Source organism: Lissotriton vulgaris, chromosome 11 (genome assembly GCF_964263255.1).
Source record: "Lissotriton vulgaris chromosome 11, aLisVul1.2, whole genome shotgun sequence".
Lineage (NCBI taxonomy): Eukaryota > Metazoa > Chordata > Amphibia > Caudata > Salamandridae > Lissotriton > Lissotriton vulgaris.
This window is the reverse complement of record NC_141699.1, coordinates 592261598-592280863: the sequence shown is the minus strand read 5'-3', so window position 1 is coordinate 592280863 and position 19266 is coordinate 592261598. Positions and strand designations below refer to the sequence as shown.

General features: G+C 48.4%; 1 protein-coding gene across 2 annotated transcripts in view; it reads left to right on the top strand.

Annotated features, from left to right (window-relative positions):
* LOC147683192 (collagen alpha-4(VI) chain-like) overlaps positions 1–19266 on the top strand; it is a 115295-nt gene that overhangs the window by 86470 nt on the left and 9559 nt on the right. For both annotated transcript variants that reach the window (XM_086943687.1, XM_086943686.1), the window contains exons 4-6: positions 11009–11111; positions 11240–11715; positions 18866–18910. In XM_086943687.1, the coding sequence (XP_086799813.1) occupies positions 11009–11111; positions 11240–11715; positions 18866–18910 (624 nt within the window). The remainder of the gene's footprint in view (positions 1–11008; positions 11112–11239; positions 11716–18865; positions 18911–19266) is intronic.

The window sequence follows — 19266 nt, the reverse complement described above, 5'->3', positions numbered from 1 at the left end:
CACCACGATTTACGTCAGGCTGGTCCTGCCACAGAAGCCTCTGCTGCTACCACCTCTGCCGATACCAGACACAGACTCGTTGGCACCGCCTCCACAGCTCACAGAGCCTTTGCATCTGAACAGGTCTAGGAGGGAGGCCCAGACACTCTTAGAAGAGGAGGACTACAGAAAGAGGATCCATTACCTCTTTGGATCAATTTATGACCCTCTAAACATCTGTGCTTAGGGGTATGATGCTCAAAAAGCATTACATGAATTGACAGGCCTGTCATTGGCTAGTGAACTGGACACCTCTCCTGAAGTGAAAATTGAATCCCCCTCTGGTCCCACCACACCAGAAATGTTGTCCTCCCATGCAGTCGTCAATAAAGCAGGAGAGGTACTAGAGTTACAGCTCCCAGCTGTAGACAGAAAGACATGTACTTACTGAGGCCCTCCTTTCACCTGCACCTAATATGGAAATCCTGTTGGCCTCTATTGATGCCTTGGTGGAGTGGGCCATGGCAGAATGGAAGAAGCCCACATTAGCACCACAGTTAACCGTCTAATGGTAAGGCGCTGCTGCCCCGCAACAGGGGATCCACCCTTCCTCTCGGCACACCTACTGCCAGAGAGCTTAGCTAGGTATCATGCTCTTCAGGACAGTTGGCAGGAACCTTGCCTTCTGCGTCTTTGGATTGAGAGTCCAAACAGCTGGAAGCATTGGAATTTTTTTGGGGGGGTATTGCACTTGAAATCCCTAAATTCCACCTTCCTTTTGGCATTATATACTCATGCATTAGGCGACATGCCCAGCTGGTCACTCCTCGCGTCCCAGAGGACATGAGGTCACACTTCTAGGAGGTCATCAGGGTCTGAATTAGGAAAGGTGTCACTTGGACCTAAAGAGTTGTATATTTGTTTATGATCAGTATACCTGTAGGCCTGTGCATATATATTTGTATTTCTAATTGATTACCTTTTTATTCATACGATAAATTCAATATTTTTCTATACACCTGTCTTAGTGTTTTTTCTGTGTATTTGCTTTATGTTATGTAAAAGTGTGTATTCTATATGTAGTTATTAATTTATATTTGAGATTGATTCAACTATAGGACCATTGAATTGTCCTCACAACTTTTCCTAAATTACTACTAAATCATTTACCAAAACAAATTCCCTTGAAGGCACTCTTTACCTTTCCAGAGGACATGAGGTCACACTTCTAGGAGGTCATCAGGGTCTGACAGAACGACTCACATCATATCATTAAATCTGATCTGAACACAGCAGACTCTGTGGCGCACGCCATGGGGACTTCTGTCTCACTATGAGGACATGCCTGGATTCAAACTTCAAGTTTCTACTCTGACATACAGGCCAGCTTGATGGACCACTCTTTTGATGGAGCACACCTGTATGGGCATAAACCAGACGCTGATTTAGAGCGTTTTAGGACAACCAAGGCCCCAGCCTGGTTCTTAGGACTCCAACAACCTCAGCTTGCAAAGGACTACCATCAGTTTGAGCACTCTTGGAGGTTCTCGTGAGGATTCTCCTGCTGCCAGTGCCAGTCCATTTAACCACTAACTCAGCAGCCCCAAAATCAGCTGTTCCTGCAATACAAGGACGAGCCAGAGGTGACGTTCATGGATCCCTCGAGCAAGCCTCTTCCTCCGCCTTCCTCACACCCGGACGGCAGATCTAGTTTGCTTCTCTGATCCCAAATGGAGCTGTGGGAAGGCCATTACTTTGGATTAGTGGGTTCTTGAGATCATAGAAAGAGGTTACACCCTACCCTTCCGTAAGGCTCCACTTCCACCCCTTCCTTGCCTCCTTCCCCTCACCAGACAGTCTTTCTATCCTGCAGCAAAAGGTAGCAGCAGTCCTCCTGAAAGGATCTGTGGAGTTAGTGCCAGAGCAGAAGATTGGGTAAGCATGTTACTGCCAATATTTCCTTCTTCCCAAAAAGGATGGAGATCTACATCTGATCCCAGAACTCAGGGGCTTGAATTTCTTTATCCGGAAAGAGACGTTCTGGATGCTGACCCTTGCCCAGGTCTTATTGGCATTGGGAGCGGGAGACTGGATGATGTTACTAGACCTCCAAGATGTGTGTTTCCAGATTGTGGTCCTGAAGTTCCATCAGAAGTACTTGTGTTTTTGATGAGTTCTATGCACTGCCTGTTGGCAGTACTCCCATTTGGATTGGCATCTGCACCTCAGGTCTTTACCAAGTTGATGACTGTATTTGCTGTCTATCTCAGGAGCTTAGGCTTTCCTATCTTACCAGACCTAGAAGACTGCCTGATCAAAGGGGGTGGCGCATCACCTGCAGTTAACAGTCTTGCTACTGTTCGACTTTGACTTTTCAATCAATGCGCCCATATCTCACCTGGAGCTCTCCCGGTGTCTACTGTTCATAGGGTCGGTGCTAGACACTACCCTTCTCTGTGCCTTCATTCCTCCTCAGAGAATTATTGGCATGCAGGAAATGGCCTGATCCTTTCCGGAGGGTGTATGCATCTAAGTCCTGAAGGTATTATGCCTACTAGGTCTGCTGTCTTCCGCATTCATCTTGTCAAGCATGCATGTTGGCATATGAGGGCTTTGCAATGGTGCTTCTGCCGGAAGTAGTTCCAGCATGGGGCAGGTCTGTTGGACTCTGTTGTAATCTCCAGAGCGCTGCAGTGGGTGTGTTTTGGCAGGGTCAGAAGGTGAACCTGCAAAGTGGTATGGCCTTTAGTCCCCCTATGACCATTGCCAGGCGAATGCTGGATTGCAGGATATGCTAGAAATTGTCCCGTTAATACCGAATATCTGTCCTTGGCGTCCTGGAAGGACATTAGGTGCGCTTCATGATGTAGATTACCTAGAACCGAGTTGAACGTGGTATAACACATTCTTTGAGATTGGTTTTCTAAAATCTGCCCTAAAATGTAGAAATAGCATGGAGGGTTAATTGCTTAGTACTGTCGTCATTACTACATTCGCCTAACTGTGATCGTTGTTTTTATACGTGGGTTGCTCTTTTAATATCTGCACATCAAGTTTTGCTGTGTTATTTATTTCTTTATTTCTTTTTTAATTTTTTTTGTGTAAGACGTTTATTATACATTGTTCAAGTTACACAGCGTCACGCCAACAACCCGGAGGCAGGCCGCTATTGGATTGAGTTATCACAAAAACAATTTGTCACATCATGTGATGTGCCATGCAGCGTCATTATAATTACAGTGTTCAGCATGTAGCAAGCATGTGTAACAGTAGCTAAGCAACTTGTCTCACATTTTTGGGGTCAATAGACGTATAGAGTACTATCAAAGGATAGGTGCTGGCGAGGCATCAGTGCATGTATAATAGCATTTGGTATAAATAATCGCCAGTGCGGATCAGTTTACGTCTACAGGCCCTTTTTTCTCCCCCCCCCCCCCCCCCCCCCCCCCCAACAACAACAATAAAAACCAACTCAGGTGAAGAGGAGGAGTGTCGAACATGCATAGTGGTACTTGCGTGAAGGGTTCTATGCATTCGGGCAAGGCGTCACCCCGCAGATGTGCAGACAGCAGCAGGAAGCACGGCGGGCAGGCAGCACTCAACTACATGGGGGAGGAGGGGGGGGGCAGACTCACACAAGGGATCACCCGGCCAGGGAAGGGGTACCGCAAGTTGTGGAAGGATATCAACATACAGTCTCAAACAGGGCACCCATAATTCTGACCTACATCCGTGGAGTGCTATCATACTCAGGTTCTACCTCAACATGAGGCCTTAAATGCAATCTCAAATATTTCACCCCATATCATCATCAATTTCCACTGCGGGCGAATGCCCAGAGGCGGTGGAATCAGCACGCTCCCTTGACCACTGCATGAATGGCTCCCATATGTCCTTAGGCCTGGAAGCGGTGGGCATCGACTCCCAGTAGTGTTCAAGCTGCGTGTTTCCATATGTTACATCTCGTACCCACGCGGCGAATGTAGGCAACACCTTGCGACCCCAATGCACCGCTACCTGTCTCTTAGCATAAAGGAGCAATAGCGCATGCAACTTCCTGTCCCCGGGTAAAGTGTCCTGAACATATCCTAGTAGACCCAGAAGTGGGGATGGTTCGTCAGTTCTGTGCCGGATTTGATTAATGGCAGTGAAAATGCTGGACCAGTACTCCTCGATCCTAGTGCAGCTCCATGCCACATGTAGGAAGGATGCATCAGCGCCACCACATTTCCAGCATGTGGCGTCTTCTCTGATGCCCATGCGGTGCAACAACATCGGTGTGCGGTACTACCTGTGTAGGAATTTGAAATGCACTAATCTCAATCTGTAATTGGGTGATAGTGCTGTAAGTTGTCTACAGCAGTACTCCCATTGCTCCTCCGTTAGGGGCGCCTCCAGGTCATCGCTCCAGGCCTGCATAGAAGAGGGCACAGTGATTGGGAATTGCTCTTGCATGCAGTTGTACAGCCGAGACACCAGCTTCTTAGGAGAGGGTCTCGAAAGCAAGTTTTGAAGGGCAAGGAGCTGCGGTGGTTCCTCTGGGAATTGGGGCCACAACGCCCTACAGGATTCCTTGAGGGAGTGATACAGAAGTAAGTCAGAGAATGATTCAGATTGATCTTCCGCGCGTACGCCCAGGTCTCTGAAGGTCCCGTTCGGATACAAGTCCGCAAAGGTGTGTATGCTTTGCCCTCGGAGTGTGAGGGCTCCGCCCCTATCGCGCAAGCAGGACATCAAAGGGTTACCACGCAGCGGAATGGCTGGTGCGTAGAGTAGGGGGAGCTTCGCCCTATTGCGTAATTCGCGCCAAGACCAGCGGAGCATGTCCACTGTGTCCACGTCTTTCGATGGGCGTGAAACCTTGCCATACAGTGCTACGCTCAGTGGCGACGGGGCCGCAACGGCCAGTTCCACCGCCACATGCGGCTGGTAGGGGGTGGGAAAGGCCCAGAAATGCAAGAATTGTGCCTGCGCACACAGCGAGTACAATTTCAGGTCGGGTGCTCCAAGGCCTCCTTGGCGCAGTGGGAGCATGAGCAACGCCCAAGACGTCCTCGCCTGGCCACCAGCCCACACAAGTGTCAGCAATAGTGACCTTACACGCGCATGAAAGTGCGCTGTCAAGGGCAATGGAATATTTACAAACAGATATAAAAATTTGGGGAGAACTACCATCTTTGCCAGTGCTATTCTCGCAACCAGAGACAGAGGGAGTTTATTCCAGATTTCCACCTTCCCCTCCAGCCAGTCGACCGCTTTGCCAAAATTTAGGGTCCACAGCTCCTGTATGTCACGGCTAATCCATATACCCAGGTACTTAACAGCGTCCGTTTCCCAACACAGGGGATAGTCCGATGGTGCCTCCCTGGTGGTGTCTGTTAATGGAAACGCGACAGATTTGCACCAGTTAACAGACACACCAGCCAAGCCTTCAAAGTGTACAAGCAGGGGGTTTAAGTTCTCAGCGGGGTTGATGACGTACAATGTGACGTCATCTGCATATAGGGAGATCAACCGACTACGAGAGCTGAAGCCTATCCCTCTCGCTGTATGATGTTGGCAAACTCTGGCCGTAAGGGGCTCCATTGCGATGGCAAAAAGTAGTGCGGACAAGGGCCAGCCCTGTCTGGTCCCCATGGATATGGCAAAGGGTTTAGATATGAGCCCGTTCACGCTCACTCGTGCCCTGGGTGTATCGTACAGTAACCTAATAAGAGTTATGAAGTTGTGGCTAAACCCCATCCTGCCTAGAATTCTGAACAGGTATGGCCATTCGAGTGAATCAAACGCTTTAGTGGCGTCTAGTAAAATCACTGCTGCCTGAATAGAGGGATGAAGGTAATGCAGAATGGAAAAGATCGTTCTGAGGTTGTGTGAGGTGGCACGGCCAGGAATAAACCCTGATTGATCAGGAAGTGCCACCAATGGCAACAGGGGCTGAAGTCTATCCGCAATGATCTTAGCATAAATTTTAACGTCAACATTTATGAGGGAAAGGGGGCGATATGAGTCGAGGATCTGGCTGTCTTTGTCTGGTTTTAACAAGGTTATAATTAAGGCCTCGCGCATCGAGTCCGGGAGGGCTTCCAGCTCCAGGGCCTCGGCAAACACAGAGTGTAGTTTCGAGGCCAACTCCTCAGCGTACGCCTTATAGAAGGCTGTCGTCAGGCCATCTGGGCCCGGGGCTTTGTTCGCGGGCATGCTCTTAATCACCTGAGTTATGTCCTGGACGGTGACCGGGACATCCATATACTGGCGGTGGAGGCCATTGAACCAGACGATAGCAATGGAATCTAAGAAGCTGTCTAGGGAAGCTGGGATCGTGGGCTGTCTAGTGGTGTATAGGGATGCGTAAAACTCAGTGAATGCGTCCAGCACGGCCTCCTGACCAACAACCAGGGATCCCGCACTATTTTGAATGGCGTGTATGTAATGTGTTTGTGCGCGAGGGGATATCAATCGTGCCAGGGTTCTACTAGGCCTGTCTCCTTCTCCATATCTGCGGGCCTCCGCCTGCTTCCCCAGGAATTTCACCTCCCTTTGAGCTTCCTCATTAAATGCAATCAGTTTGGACTTCATCTGCCCCACCAGTTCCAGTGTAGGGTTGCGGCAGAAGGCCAGGTCTAGTTCTTTCAATTCTCGCTCAAGCTGGGTTAGTGTGTGACGAATAGCCCGCAGCACCCCGGCCTGTCTCGCAATACATTGGCCCCGAATCACAGCTTTAAATGCGTCCCACACTATAGCTTCTGACGATGCTGAGCCCTCGTTCTCCTCAAAGTATTGTACAATATCTGCCCTAATTTCTTCAGTGAAAGCTGAGTCTGTGAGTGCATGGGGGGGCAGGCGCCATGAAAACGCCCTCCTAGGAGCATTGGGTACACGCAGTTCCAGCATGCAGGGGGCGTGGTCTGAAAGCGATCTGGCCTGAATATCTACCTCCACTGCCCAAGTCGCCACATCAGGAGACACCAGCCAATAGTCCAGGCGGGACCAGGCTGCATGATGGCACGTTATACATGTTCCTATCTTATCTTCGGGGTGTCTAGATCTCCACACGTCAGACAGCAAGCCTTCATCCATCACATCAAGAATCGCCTGACGCGCTTTAGCATGCGTGGGTCTCCCTACGCCTCTGCGGTCCAGGTCATCATTTAGTACTACATTAAAATCGCCCCCCAAAACAATTTGTGGGCAATCCAGCAACATGATCTGCGCCCAAACATTCAGAAAGAAGTCCGGATCGTCTACATTCGGGCCGTAGATGGCTGCTAGCACCAATGGCCTCCCTTGCAATGAGCCGTGCACTATAACATACCTCCCCTCCTTATCTAGCATGCAGGCGTGTTCCCTCCAATCCAAACCCCTCCGGATAAGTATCGCCACACCTCTAGCGTAGTTAGAGTAGATAGCAGAGTACACATGTGACCACCGAGAGTGCTTCAACCTAGGCGAGGGGGTGGTGTTGATGTGTGTCTCCTGTATAAAGCATATGTCTACATTGTGTCTGGCAAACATCCCATGCATCAGTCTAGCTTTTTTGTAGTCCCCTAGGCCCCGAATGTTCCAGGTCCACAATTTAACTCCCCCCATTTCGGAAATCTTGCAGAGCCACCAAGTCCTGCCCCGTGCCCTCCTCCGCATTCATCACCATTTAAACCCGGAGTACGCACAGCAAGGCCCTGTGCATTGGATATGACATATGACGTCCTGTAGCGCACCATTTCATAACAACTAACAAACAGCCCAACACCCCTCTCCATCCCCCTCCCTCACCAACCCCCCAATCAGGTTGTAATAGACCCCCGCCAGAGCCCTGTGTAGTGCTCTGGCCAACTAGAAACAGTAACAGTGGGAGATACCCCATGGGGGCGTGGTGCTCCCAGCTTACACCCCTGTTTGCACAGGGTGGCTGCACATGAAAGGAAACTTCCGCAGCCCGAAGGGTGCCCCGCCCCGCGGGGCGACCCCAGGAGACCCAGCAAAATATAGAGAAATGATCACGAATCAGAAGCATAACATACAATAGGGTGCCCACCCTCAGTGCCCACATTTAGACCAAATCAGGGTAGACAAAGCACTTAGAAGGACAGGGGCAGGCAGTCCACATGGGCCAAATGAGACAGGCCCGACCAGGGGACATCATGGTCTCGGCAGCCACAGTCCGCTCAATCATTATCGCTGAGTTGCCCAGAGTCATCTCCTAGTCTCGGTGATTTCCGTCTTACCCCAGGACCGCAAATGTGTTTAGCAAATTTCATTGCTGATTGCGCGTCCGTGAAAAAGTGCGCGGTGTGCTCATGCAGTACCTTAAGTTTTGCCGGATACAGGAGCGAGTACTGGACCCCGCCTTGAATCAGTAGCTTCTTGGCCGGCATGAATTCCTTTCTGGCCGCTTGAACAAGGGGGGTAAAGTCAGGGTAAAAGGAGATGTGATTACCTTTGTGGGTGATCTTACCCTTCTCTCTGGCAAGTCGCAGGATGAGGTCCCTGTCTTGGAAATTCAGAAGTTTAGCAAGTATAGGGCGAGGAGTTGCGCCGGGCGGTGGTTTCTTACCAAGCGCTCTGTGTGCCCTCTCGACCGCGAAAACTTGGGAAAGGTCCGGGTCAAAGAGTTCGTGTAGGAGGTCCGCCACAAACACCTCCATTTTGCCAGTGTTTGCCGTTTCCGGAATTCCCGTAATGCGAATGTTTGATCTCCGGGAACGCGCCTCCAAATCATCAGCCTTGGCGCGTAGAGATTCCAGTTCCCTCTCGATGTTGGTGATATGTTGTTTGGTGTGTTGTTGGAACTCACAGCACTCAGTGTTCCTATTCTCCAGGCAGTCCAGTCTAGTTTCGTGCGCATCCACCTTGGTTTTGACAGCCTCCAGCTGCGAGGACATGGCATCCAATTTGGAGTCTATACTTTTTAGGCTTGATCTGACCTCCATTATCAGCGCCCCAAAGTCTATGTCTGCGGCAGGCCCCTGTGAGGGGGGCGCCTCCGTCTCCAGATCCGACGTACTTTGCTTGGCTTTTTGCTTTTGCTCAAAGTTGAGCCTGGGCTGCCTCGCATCGTTCTTTCCTCCCATCTTGGACACGGGGGGAGCGCCACACAGTGGGGTGTCCAATGCAAGCCGCTTCTCGGAGCCCCCTGCAACTCCCAGCAGGACAACACTTTCACTTCAGCCGGGTACAGTCTCGGTATTTGAGCCCCGCACCCCCTCGCAGTTGTGCAGGACGTCCGAGGGTGTCAAGGAGGGCCAAGTGTCGGCTCAGCACCTAGGGCCGATCAGACAGAAAAAGGCGGGTACCGTCAGCCTCCAGGCGCACCAGCGCTGCCCGACCTCGGCGTGTGCAGGAGTGTGTCGGATATATGGCCGGGCTTCGGCCGATGTCAGGCTTCTGCTAGCGCTAGGATAACACTGCTGATGGTGATTATTGCCGCTATCCGCTGTGACAGTGTTCAGTGCCAGCTACAGTCCCAGCACCCCAGCATATGAGGCAATGGCAGGAGGCGGTTCGCCTAGACAGGGTTAGTATGTCACTGAGACCCCGCGAGCATAAATTGCGGCAGTGGAACCTAGCAATGAGCTCGGGGAAAGTTTGTCTCCCGTCCAGTTCCTCGCCTTCGAGACAAAATGGCGGCCTCGCCTGAGGCGCTTCTCCAACTAACGCTCTCGGAAGCTCAGCGCTCTGCCACTCACTTGGTTGTTGGACGCTGATGGCAATATCTTCTTGCCAGTGCTGCAGCTACCCTCGGCACAGTCCTCGTGGGCGGCGCGGCTGTTAGAGGGTCGGCGCCACTTCCCTCAGTCGGCCCACGCAGGCCCGATAATCCCCGGGCTGTAGTCGAATATCGCTCCCGTTCAGGGCTCCACAGCAGCGGGCGTCCTCAGGAGCCCAACGCGGTCAATGCGCCGGGGGCCTTATCTCGCTTCTCCGACCTCCTGTTCGTGTCAGGATTCGGCCGAGGAATTAGCTGGGTGCCCGCAGCCGAATCATCCGCGGAGCAGGCTCCTCCGAAGCCGCGGTACAGGATTATTCAGGATTTTGTATGTGCAGCCGGCGGAGCTCGCTCACAGAGCGGCCATCTCGCTGCCCGGTTGGCCACGCCCCCCCCTGCTGTGTTATTTATTAATTTATTAATTATCCTGTGCTTTTATGGTTGTTTCTGTTTGAATAACCGAATAAAGATTTTGACTATGACTATGACTATGTGTGGGTAATCGCTGTTAACGAATCGCAATGGGGTTTTCCAAATGGTTTTGCAATTTTGTTTTGCGATTTCGCAATTTGCTGCTTTTGTACATGATGCATTGCGGAAGTGGGAATTGCATTCGCAATAGCTGTTTCTCAGCGATTGCAATATCGCTTGATGCATCTATGCCACTGCCCCTTTTTCTGCACCTCACAATTGCAATTTTGAATAGATCACACCAGCAATTTTGTATGTGGGGAGGGCTTTTACATCTCGCAAAATGGGTTTAGTGTATAAAAAACACATTTGCATTCGCAGTCCCTAGAATTTGCGAATCACAGGGTTTGTGACTGCACCAGGACTTTTTACATCTTGCACCCAAGTTACTACTGTGAGAGCTGTAGCATAAAGGCCGAGCAGTTGCTGCGGCTGAGGCTGTAGTACCAAGCAGGACGGCATCTAGGACTGCAGACAGACCCATTACAGATCGAGGTTAGTTAGCGATGTGCCTTAAAATGTAGTATTTGCCTCACATATACTCAGAAAAATCCTTTAGTTGACCAAAGTTGCTTTAAAATGCACTTCTTGCCACACTTTTTTCAGGAAGTATGATGTGCAGGTGCTACCCAAACAGTGTGTTGCAAACATTTTCAATGCTTGATTTCTGAGTGTGTGACACTTTCTTTGGAGTTTAGACTGTTGTTTTTTCTGCCTGAGTCCGAGGGTAAGTAAAGCAATGTTACATCTAACCCATGTTTCCTTACTCAAACAGCTTACGGACAGGGAAATCTTTAGTATCTCGGGCTGTCATTCTTTAGTGATTTAATGCTTTTTCTTTATTCACATCAGTGGAAACTCGAAGGAAGCCGCGGGCTCGGCTAAACAAGGCCTGCACGGCAGGACCCCACCTTCCCACCTCTACAATGGCTCCATCGACTCCTACACCCGCAGAGTGAGTAGCAGGAACGCCTACTGTAACATAGGGAGTTTGCTGCAGTTAGCCTTTGTGCATTTGCTGGCATTATTCCGCTTGACGTGCCTCTCCCATTTCATATTAACAGCACTTCTTTTCTCTCCTAGGGAGGTGGACACCCGTTTCACGCAGTACGGCTCGACTGAGACCCCGCCTGAGATTGGTATGGCACCTCACACCGACAGTAGTGGCATGGAGGCTATTTCTGATGCCGTGCATTTGAAAACCGAGCCCAACATCGCCTTGCTCCAGCAAGTTGAAGTCACACCGGAAGCTTCCACAGATGTGCCCAGGGGTGTGACATTGGAAGGCAGCACCAGCCTCAGCACAGAGCCCACCACAAGCAAACCCCCAATGTCATCCACGCTGGCCCTCCCCGGACATCCTGCAGATGCACCTGTTGCCATGGGAGACCCATGTTTGCTGCCAAAGGATGCGGGCACTGTCTGTGCTGATTACTCTCTGAAGTGGTACCACGAGGCCTCCCAGGGAGTGTGCGTCCGCTTTTGGTACCGAGGCTGTGGGGGCAATGCCAACCGCTTTGATACTGAACAGGAATGCCTCGAGGCCTGCATTCCCACAAGTAAGTGCTTCTCTGAGATGTTTTCCTTTCAAATCTAGGATTTAAATCTATAGGCAGGAGCCTGTAATCTCGGGAGATACTTTTTCAAGACCCCCTGTCTGGCTGGACGTCTCAGGTGATCCACTGATTTAAGTTCAATTCCATGCTACAGAAAAGCTGATTATTACACTAGGAGGCAGGCTGTAGGTTCAATTTAAACCTGTACCCTTTTGTATTTTTATTATTCATGCTCATTGCTCTTTCGTATCCAGTCAGTGACACCCACTGTATACTGTATAGAAACCTGCTAAATAAAATGAGCTGGTCTTACAACAGGCCTTCAAAAATCATTAAAATGTTACCAGACCTGCAGGTCTAGTGACTTGAATGATCTGCTCATATGTACAGCATATAGACATTAACCTGTGGAAACCGGGTTCAGAGATTATAAGTATAATTTACACATCACCAAGTAATGTGTTCTGATTTGTTTTCATCCTGTTGAAATCTTTTTCTATCAGCACACTTCATTACAAAAACGGTGCTTTCGCGAGTACTTAAATACGTTTTGAAATGCTTGTACAGTTAATTTATAAGCAATTTAAATGCTGTGTTAGAACAAAAAAAACTGACATGCTACATACAGCCTTTCATTTGACTCTTGGTACAGCACGATAGTCAAGCCATTCACTTTACAAAATCCTTTAACTTTGCAGTCAGAGAAAGAAAAGTAAACACCAACCTCCAGGATAAAATAAGCAGCGAATTGTAAGAAGACATAAGCTGACAATTGACCTCTGACTCTCGATGTAGAGCAAATGTGACATGATAAAAACAAGACTTAAAGGCTTCTTTATTGCTCATTCACTTTGTGAGTGAACAGAACAGCTGTTCTTTCTCAGCTCGACCAGTAGGCCCTAAAAATAGCTTGCCCTGGTAAAATCTGACTCGCCATAGCGAGTGAGCTAGTATATTTCTCGAGGCCTCTACAAAGACTACAGCCCCTGGTTCCTTTGTCATACAGACTACCCCTACCCAAACAAGCTCACTTACTTGATTCAGAATCTCATCCATCCCACCTCCCCTAAATGACCCACCACTTTGACCCCCGATCTTTCTTCCTCTTTCAAAATGCACAATCCATAAACACTCGTTTTCTTGTATTTCCCTTTTCCTGTAGTCTTTCACTAGTTTCTTTATCTATCTTCCATTTTCTCTTTCCGGCCTGGCCAACCTTCAGTCCATTGACAACACGCCCAAGCCCATTGAGCAGGCCTGCCCGCACAGTGACTTTGACAACTTCCCCATAACCCTGCTAGTTCACAAAAGCAATGTTAACTAATGTTACTCCTGCGAAATAGCCTCATCTCTAAATTGATCGTTTTTTCTGACTTTATAAACAGTTATAACTGCCTATATCTGATAGATACATCAGGTGGCAGATTCCTGGCCTTAGAATATCCCCAGGCATCAGGCTGGATTCGGAAGATTTTCCAGCAGTACCCCTTCGTGACGGTTTTTGTCATTGTTCAGCGCAGCGTTGCCCGCGCTGGAAAGGATGTGCACAGTACCACTTTAGGTGCAATCATGGTGTCCTGACATCAGTTCTTTCCTGTAGGAGGCTGGCTTAGTATATGTTGCACACTTATGTAAGTGTGGCACCCTACACCAATCCAGACTACCCTTACTGTGGATTTAGTGGTCTTAGACAACCGTAGAAAGCTCTCTAAGTGGTAGCTGTGGAGAGCAGCCTCCAGGCTTAGTCCAGAAGGAGTGTAAAGCAGCTTGTTTTACCAGTACTTAATTTTATGGTATGAGTTAAGTGAAAAAGAACCACACAGTGTAGTTATAAAAATATGTATTTATTATTGACACTCACTAACACAATGCATTATCTCCTACTGGAGACATAAACACAATACACACAATACTTTGTCATTATAATATGTAAGTAGAACAAAATACACAGTGGTCTCCAGGGGTAGACCAAACCATATACTAAAGTAGTGGAATGCGAACCAGGACCTAAGTCGAGAATGGACACAGAAGACTTAGAAAAGCAGGGCACCCAAGGACCCACCTAAGGTGAGTATCTAGGACCCCCACTGTGGTCGTGTGTAGAGTAGAAACATGACTGCATGCTCAATGTTAGTCAATAGGTAAGTCCCTGTGGCAGTTTAAACAAAAAAGGACCCTTCCAAGCGTACCCTGAAGACACCCCGGGGAAGATGGAAGGTTGGAGAGTCACCCCAGTTGTGGATACCCCAGGACCCAGAATACCTACACCAGGGAAGCCGGGTGCCTAGGTGCAAAGTGACGTCGGAAACCGCCATAGACCACAATCGAGGACTTTAGCCAAGATGCCGCTGGCAAAGTGGCAAAAGAGTCTGGTAGAACCCAAAGGTGTATTCAAGATGAGAGGTACCTGCAAGAAGAGGGGACAGAGTCTGTGCCACTCAGGAGTGACCAGAAGGCACGGAAGACTAATGCCCACTGATGTCAGGAATGCAGAAGAGTTGCCAGTGTCCTTGAAGTTGCAGCTGTGCAGACCAGGCAATGCTGTGGTAGACCAGGAGCTGTCCATGAGCTGTCCCACGTCGGATATCAAGAGCCAGGGGGTCAATGTCCGGCAGGGGCACCATCAAGCCTTGGCAATGGCAACCAGCATAGTAGTCGAAAAAGTTGCAGTGTCGGAACCAGCAAGGTCCAATTGACTCCCCACAAGCAAGAAAGTCAGAGCAGGCCCTGAGCAAGCAGGGGAGCCCACTGGAGCCAAAGAAGACCCCCTGAACAAGGATCAACTGCAGCATGTAAGGAGGGCACCAAATGTGTCCTTCAAAGCAGTCTAAGCAGTCCCAATACACTAAGTCCTGTCTGGGAGGTGGTTTCACCTTCCTGTGACAGGAAACCTATTGTCCTTACTTCCTCTGCTCGACCTTGGCTCAGTAGCAGGAGGGCAGAATTGTGTCTCCGGTCGGCAGCAGTTATAGTTTGTTGTTCGGGTCTACAAGACTGGTACCGGGACCACTGAAGCCCCAGGGAGGAGCTTTACAGTGCATGGAATCATACCTTCAACACCGTTTACGGTATTGGTGTATGAGTCCAGCATATTTTATACCAAACACAACAGAATATGTCACAACCAGTTTAGAGATAGCCATCACGTAATGACGGATGGTCACTCTATATATCTTAATGGCTGGTGCACTTACAACCTGGGAAAATGGGCACTGTAGGTTGTAGGAATGTCCTGCTCATGCAGGGCCCCCCTCACTCTGAGACCCAAGCTCCCTGCCTTCAGGATTGAAAGGCCTGCCTTAGGGGTGGTTTTAAGTGCAGATACCTCAGATGTAAGGACACATATATGTTGTAAGTGGTGCTAGCACCAGCTTACACAGGCTCCAATGGTAGGCCTGTAGTCATAATTTGTGTGTTCCCCCATGGGTATCATAATACATGCTTCAGCCCATGGGGGACCCCTGGTGTACCTATGCCCTGGGTATCTTAGAACCATATACTAGGGACCTAGAAGGATACATCAGTAGCCAATCTGGGGGTTCCTAAGTACTCACCTTGTCCAATTTAGGGGAGAAGCACTGAAACTGGGGTTCTGATTATCAGGATCCCAGTCAGACTAGTTAGATAAACATGACACCAGCAAAAAATGGGGGTGACCATGAAAGCAGATCCTACTTTCTTACAGTGGGCATAAACCTGGCGCAGAATTCCTAGTATCACCAAAACCAAGATGGTGAAACCCTTCTTTGAGTGTCCACTTTAGGTGGCCCACCTTAGGGGTGTGCCTAGCCTGAAAGTGTAAGGAAAATAAATAATTGATGGAAAGAATCCTGAACAATGCAAACATTCCCCCCCAGTCACAAACTCTGGGTTGAATCTATGGTTCTTTTGCTCACCATGCCATCCCACTTTGGACCCTGCCATATGCAAATCAGTGTTGACCCTGCTCCTCATGGGAACAGTATAGCCTGAACTGCCAAGCCAGGACCGCCTTGGTCCAGAAATAAGCATCCTGGGACCGGTTTCGGGGCATCACCCTTCATCATCCACATTAGCTTGAATCCAGTGGCGCAGTGAGCACAGGGTTCACGTCTGGCCACTTAGGACGACAAAAGCAAAAGGAACAATTAATAGACCAAATGCTGAACAATGCAAACATTCACACCCAATCACAAAGATCTGTTTAATCCATCGCTCTTTTGCTCACCATGCCACCCTCAGTCCCTTGCTTGCTGTACCACTGGATTAAAGCTAGCCTGGCATATGAGGGGTGTTACCCCAAGACCGGTCCCAGGATGCTTATTAACCTTTTACCTTGTTTTACTGCACCCATCATGTCAGTGAGATGAGTCGTCGAGTTGGAAGTACTGTGGTTTGCCCCTTTGCACATGCTTGAGTATTAATGCTGCTTTCCTGCTTAAGATGGTGTCCCCTTTCCATCTTGGGCAATGCACTACCTTCCTAATTTCTTTCTTCCAGTCCATACCACCAAGAAGGAGGAGAGATTACATCAGCCGGTCCTTAGGAGAGTTTTAAAGTTATTACATCGATCAGAAAAGGAAACTCCAGTCTTTCAACCAGCTGGTCATTGAGTATGTAGGCCGCGAAAAGGGCAAGGTGGTCCAGAAGAGAACCTTGCCACACTGGACCATGCTGTGCATCAAAATGTGTCTCCCCTTTGCCAAGAAGGAAATGCAAGAGGAAATCTGTGCTTATTCCAGTAGAGTGAAGTGTTTAACTTCAGCACTTGCCACAGTGGTTCCCTCTGCTGATGTCTATTGTGAGGCAACTTGAGCTTTCCTTCACACTTTTGTAAAACACTATTGCTAAGAGATGCCATTTTGGGTTTTTTGCCGCAGGATTTCCTTGTCTAACGACTCCTTTATACCCACCACCTGGGAAGAGGAACAGCTGTGGTATCTGTTCAAAAGGTGAGGAATCTGCCGGTAGAAGTATCCATCGGAAGAAAAAGTTACTAAACATTGGTAATTATCTTTTTGATGGATACTACCTGCAGATTTCTCACTGATCCTATCCACCTCTCTTTCTGATGAGTAGTCAGGGGCCAATGGTATTATTAAGGTTCCAAGTTAATTGTTGCACTCTATAGCCATGCTTGATTTGATGCCATCCTTGTCTCTGCCTGAAAAGATGAGAGAAAATGGATGAGGAAGTACTGTGGTTGCGCAAGGGTTGTAGTATATAACCCTAATAGCATCACACCTGTGCCACTTCCAGTGCTGAAATGTAACTAACGCCACCTGCCAGCAGAGTACTACAATAAGAGTCATTCTGGTGCCTGAGAATATTGTACAATTGAAGAATCTACAGGTAGACAGAGTATCCACCAGAAAGCTCAGTAAGGAACTTTTTCTTCACAGCTCAGAACATTGCTGAAGCAGTGTTGCTGTGCTGTGTGCACTTGCTTGAGACCCAACTGTGCTCAGCTTAAGGCCATGTGGATGATTATGTGGCCAAAGGTTGTGGCCTTCAGACATGCCCTTTGCCAAATAGCTGAGTGGTTTTAGCATATGGCAGCTTGCAACTAGTACTGGGCATCAGACTTTGCCTTTAGAAACATGTACCCAGTTCCTCATCCGTTAGAACCTAAAGGGCACATCTTTCAGCCATGTCAAACAACTTATTGGCACAGTTATTTGGCCTTCATTATTGTCTTCAACTTAATCCTTTATCACCTGGCTCCACAGTGCCAGGGACATGGACTTCAACCATTCTCAACGGGTTTTGCATTCAGGACATGGTGTTTTACCATTTCTTGAACCCAGTTCCACACTCTCTAGATCCCAGTGGGCTTGGGCTATGGTCATGCCAAGAAGGCTCTGGGCTTCAGTCACAACGTGTGACCAGGCCATGTCACCTCAAAACCTGCAGGAAATGGCCTTCAGTTTTGCCAGTAGCTTAGGCCAGTTCCAGTGCTTAATTTGTAAAATAAGTTGTATTGTGGTTAGTGCTGTGCTCAGTATCCCACAGCCAGCTCTTTTGATTGTCAGCATGCCAATACCAAAGACACATAGTCTTGATTCAACCATATGCCTCTTTAAGCCACCTTCAGACTCTCCCTGTACCTTTATCTCACTCCTGCAGTATCTTGCACCCTACATTTCTTACATTCTTTTCTGTCTTTCTTTTCCTCTTTTATTTCACTCTCTTGGTCTAGGTCAAAGTCGGATGAGGAGAAAATAAGTGCTGATCCCCAAAGATGAGTGCCGGTTAGTCCCAACTGCACCCACCAGCTCAAATTAAGCACGACCCAGTTCCCAGCACATCTCCAATCCCTATAGGAAACAGAATTGTGCAATTCTTAGTGAATTCTGGCCCTTTGGTCATGCCCTGCAACAAGTACACCACTTCAGTAACTCTTGGTTGCATGGCAACTCTTGCTTCTCCTCTCATTACTGTACCCTGTATGGAACAGCCTTTGACTGTGCCCAGCAGGTACTGGGCACATGGTGTGTCCTTTAGCATGCCCTGCACTCAATACTGCTCCACAGTAGGTCCTGGGTAAATGATGTAGCCTTTGGTCAAGCAGTGTGGTTTCCCAATCCTTGTACACCCCAAGCTCATTACGTACTTTTCAACTATTCTTTAATCCCAATATCTGTGCCACTAGTGGCAAGTGGGCAAAACCTTCAGCAGTTTCTGGTCTTACTGAGCATAATGTGAGGTTTTCCGCCATCCATTTGTCCTATCATACCTTATTTATTGTAAATCTGTTCAACAGTGTTTACTGCAACAAATAGATTACGTTTCTACATAATTTAAAATGGATATGATTGGCTCACTCCAAACACAAATAGCTTCCCACACTGTTATAAATTTGCACAGCTGATTAAAACATGAACCTGTGGTGCATCGCAACGTTTTCCCTGAATTTCCTGCATATTCTTCAAACAGCTCAGTTTCCTATGGGATGACCACCTCATTAGTACATGAAGGACTGTCCTGAAACATGCAATTTGTAATAGACTTGAAATGTCCAGAGTACCCTGTGATTGGTTAGCCCTGGTGTTACTCAGAAAACAGATCCTGAAGATGTTTTAACATTTGCATTGTTTTTTGTATTGTTCAATATTTTCAATTATTTTGAAGTTCCCATGTTTGAACATCCTTCTTGTTATTCTAATGTCCACAGATCGACGACGAAGTGACTCCATAGATGAGCGGGTTGTCAACTCCGGTGAGCAGTGTGTGAACAAAATAAGTTAAAGTTTTGTAATGTATTACTCAGTGCTGGCAATTTAGCCAGTTAGACAGAATTGGAGATGGAATTTACTTTTAAGAACCCTTGTCTAGTGAATGCTGCTAGGCCACCCACATCTACAATGCCCTTTATATGAATCGCTGACCACCCCACATCATAGAGACAATCAGTTTTGTTTACTGGTATTAACAAATACCAGCTACAGCAGTGAACAGTGTCTTAGTCCCCTCGTCCTAGACCCTCTCAGTCCCCTCGTCCTAGACCCTGTAGTGCTTGGAGACCCTTTGCTCCAGTACCCTGCCTCCCTCCCCTTTGAGACTACCCCCCTCTTC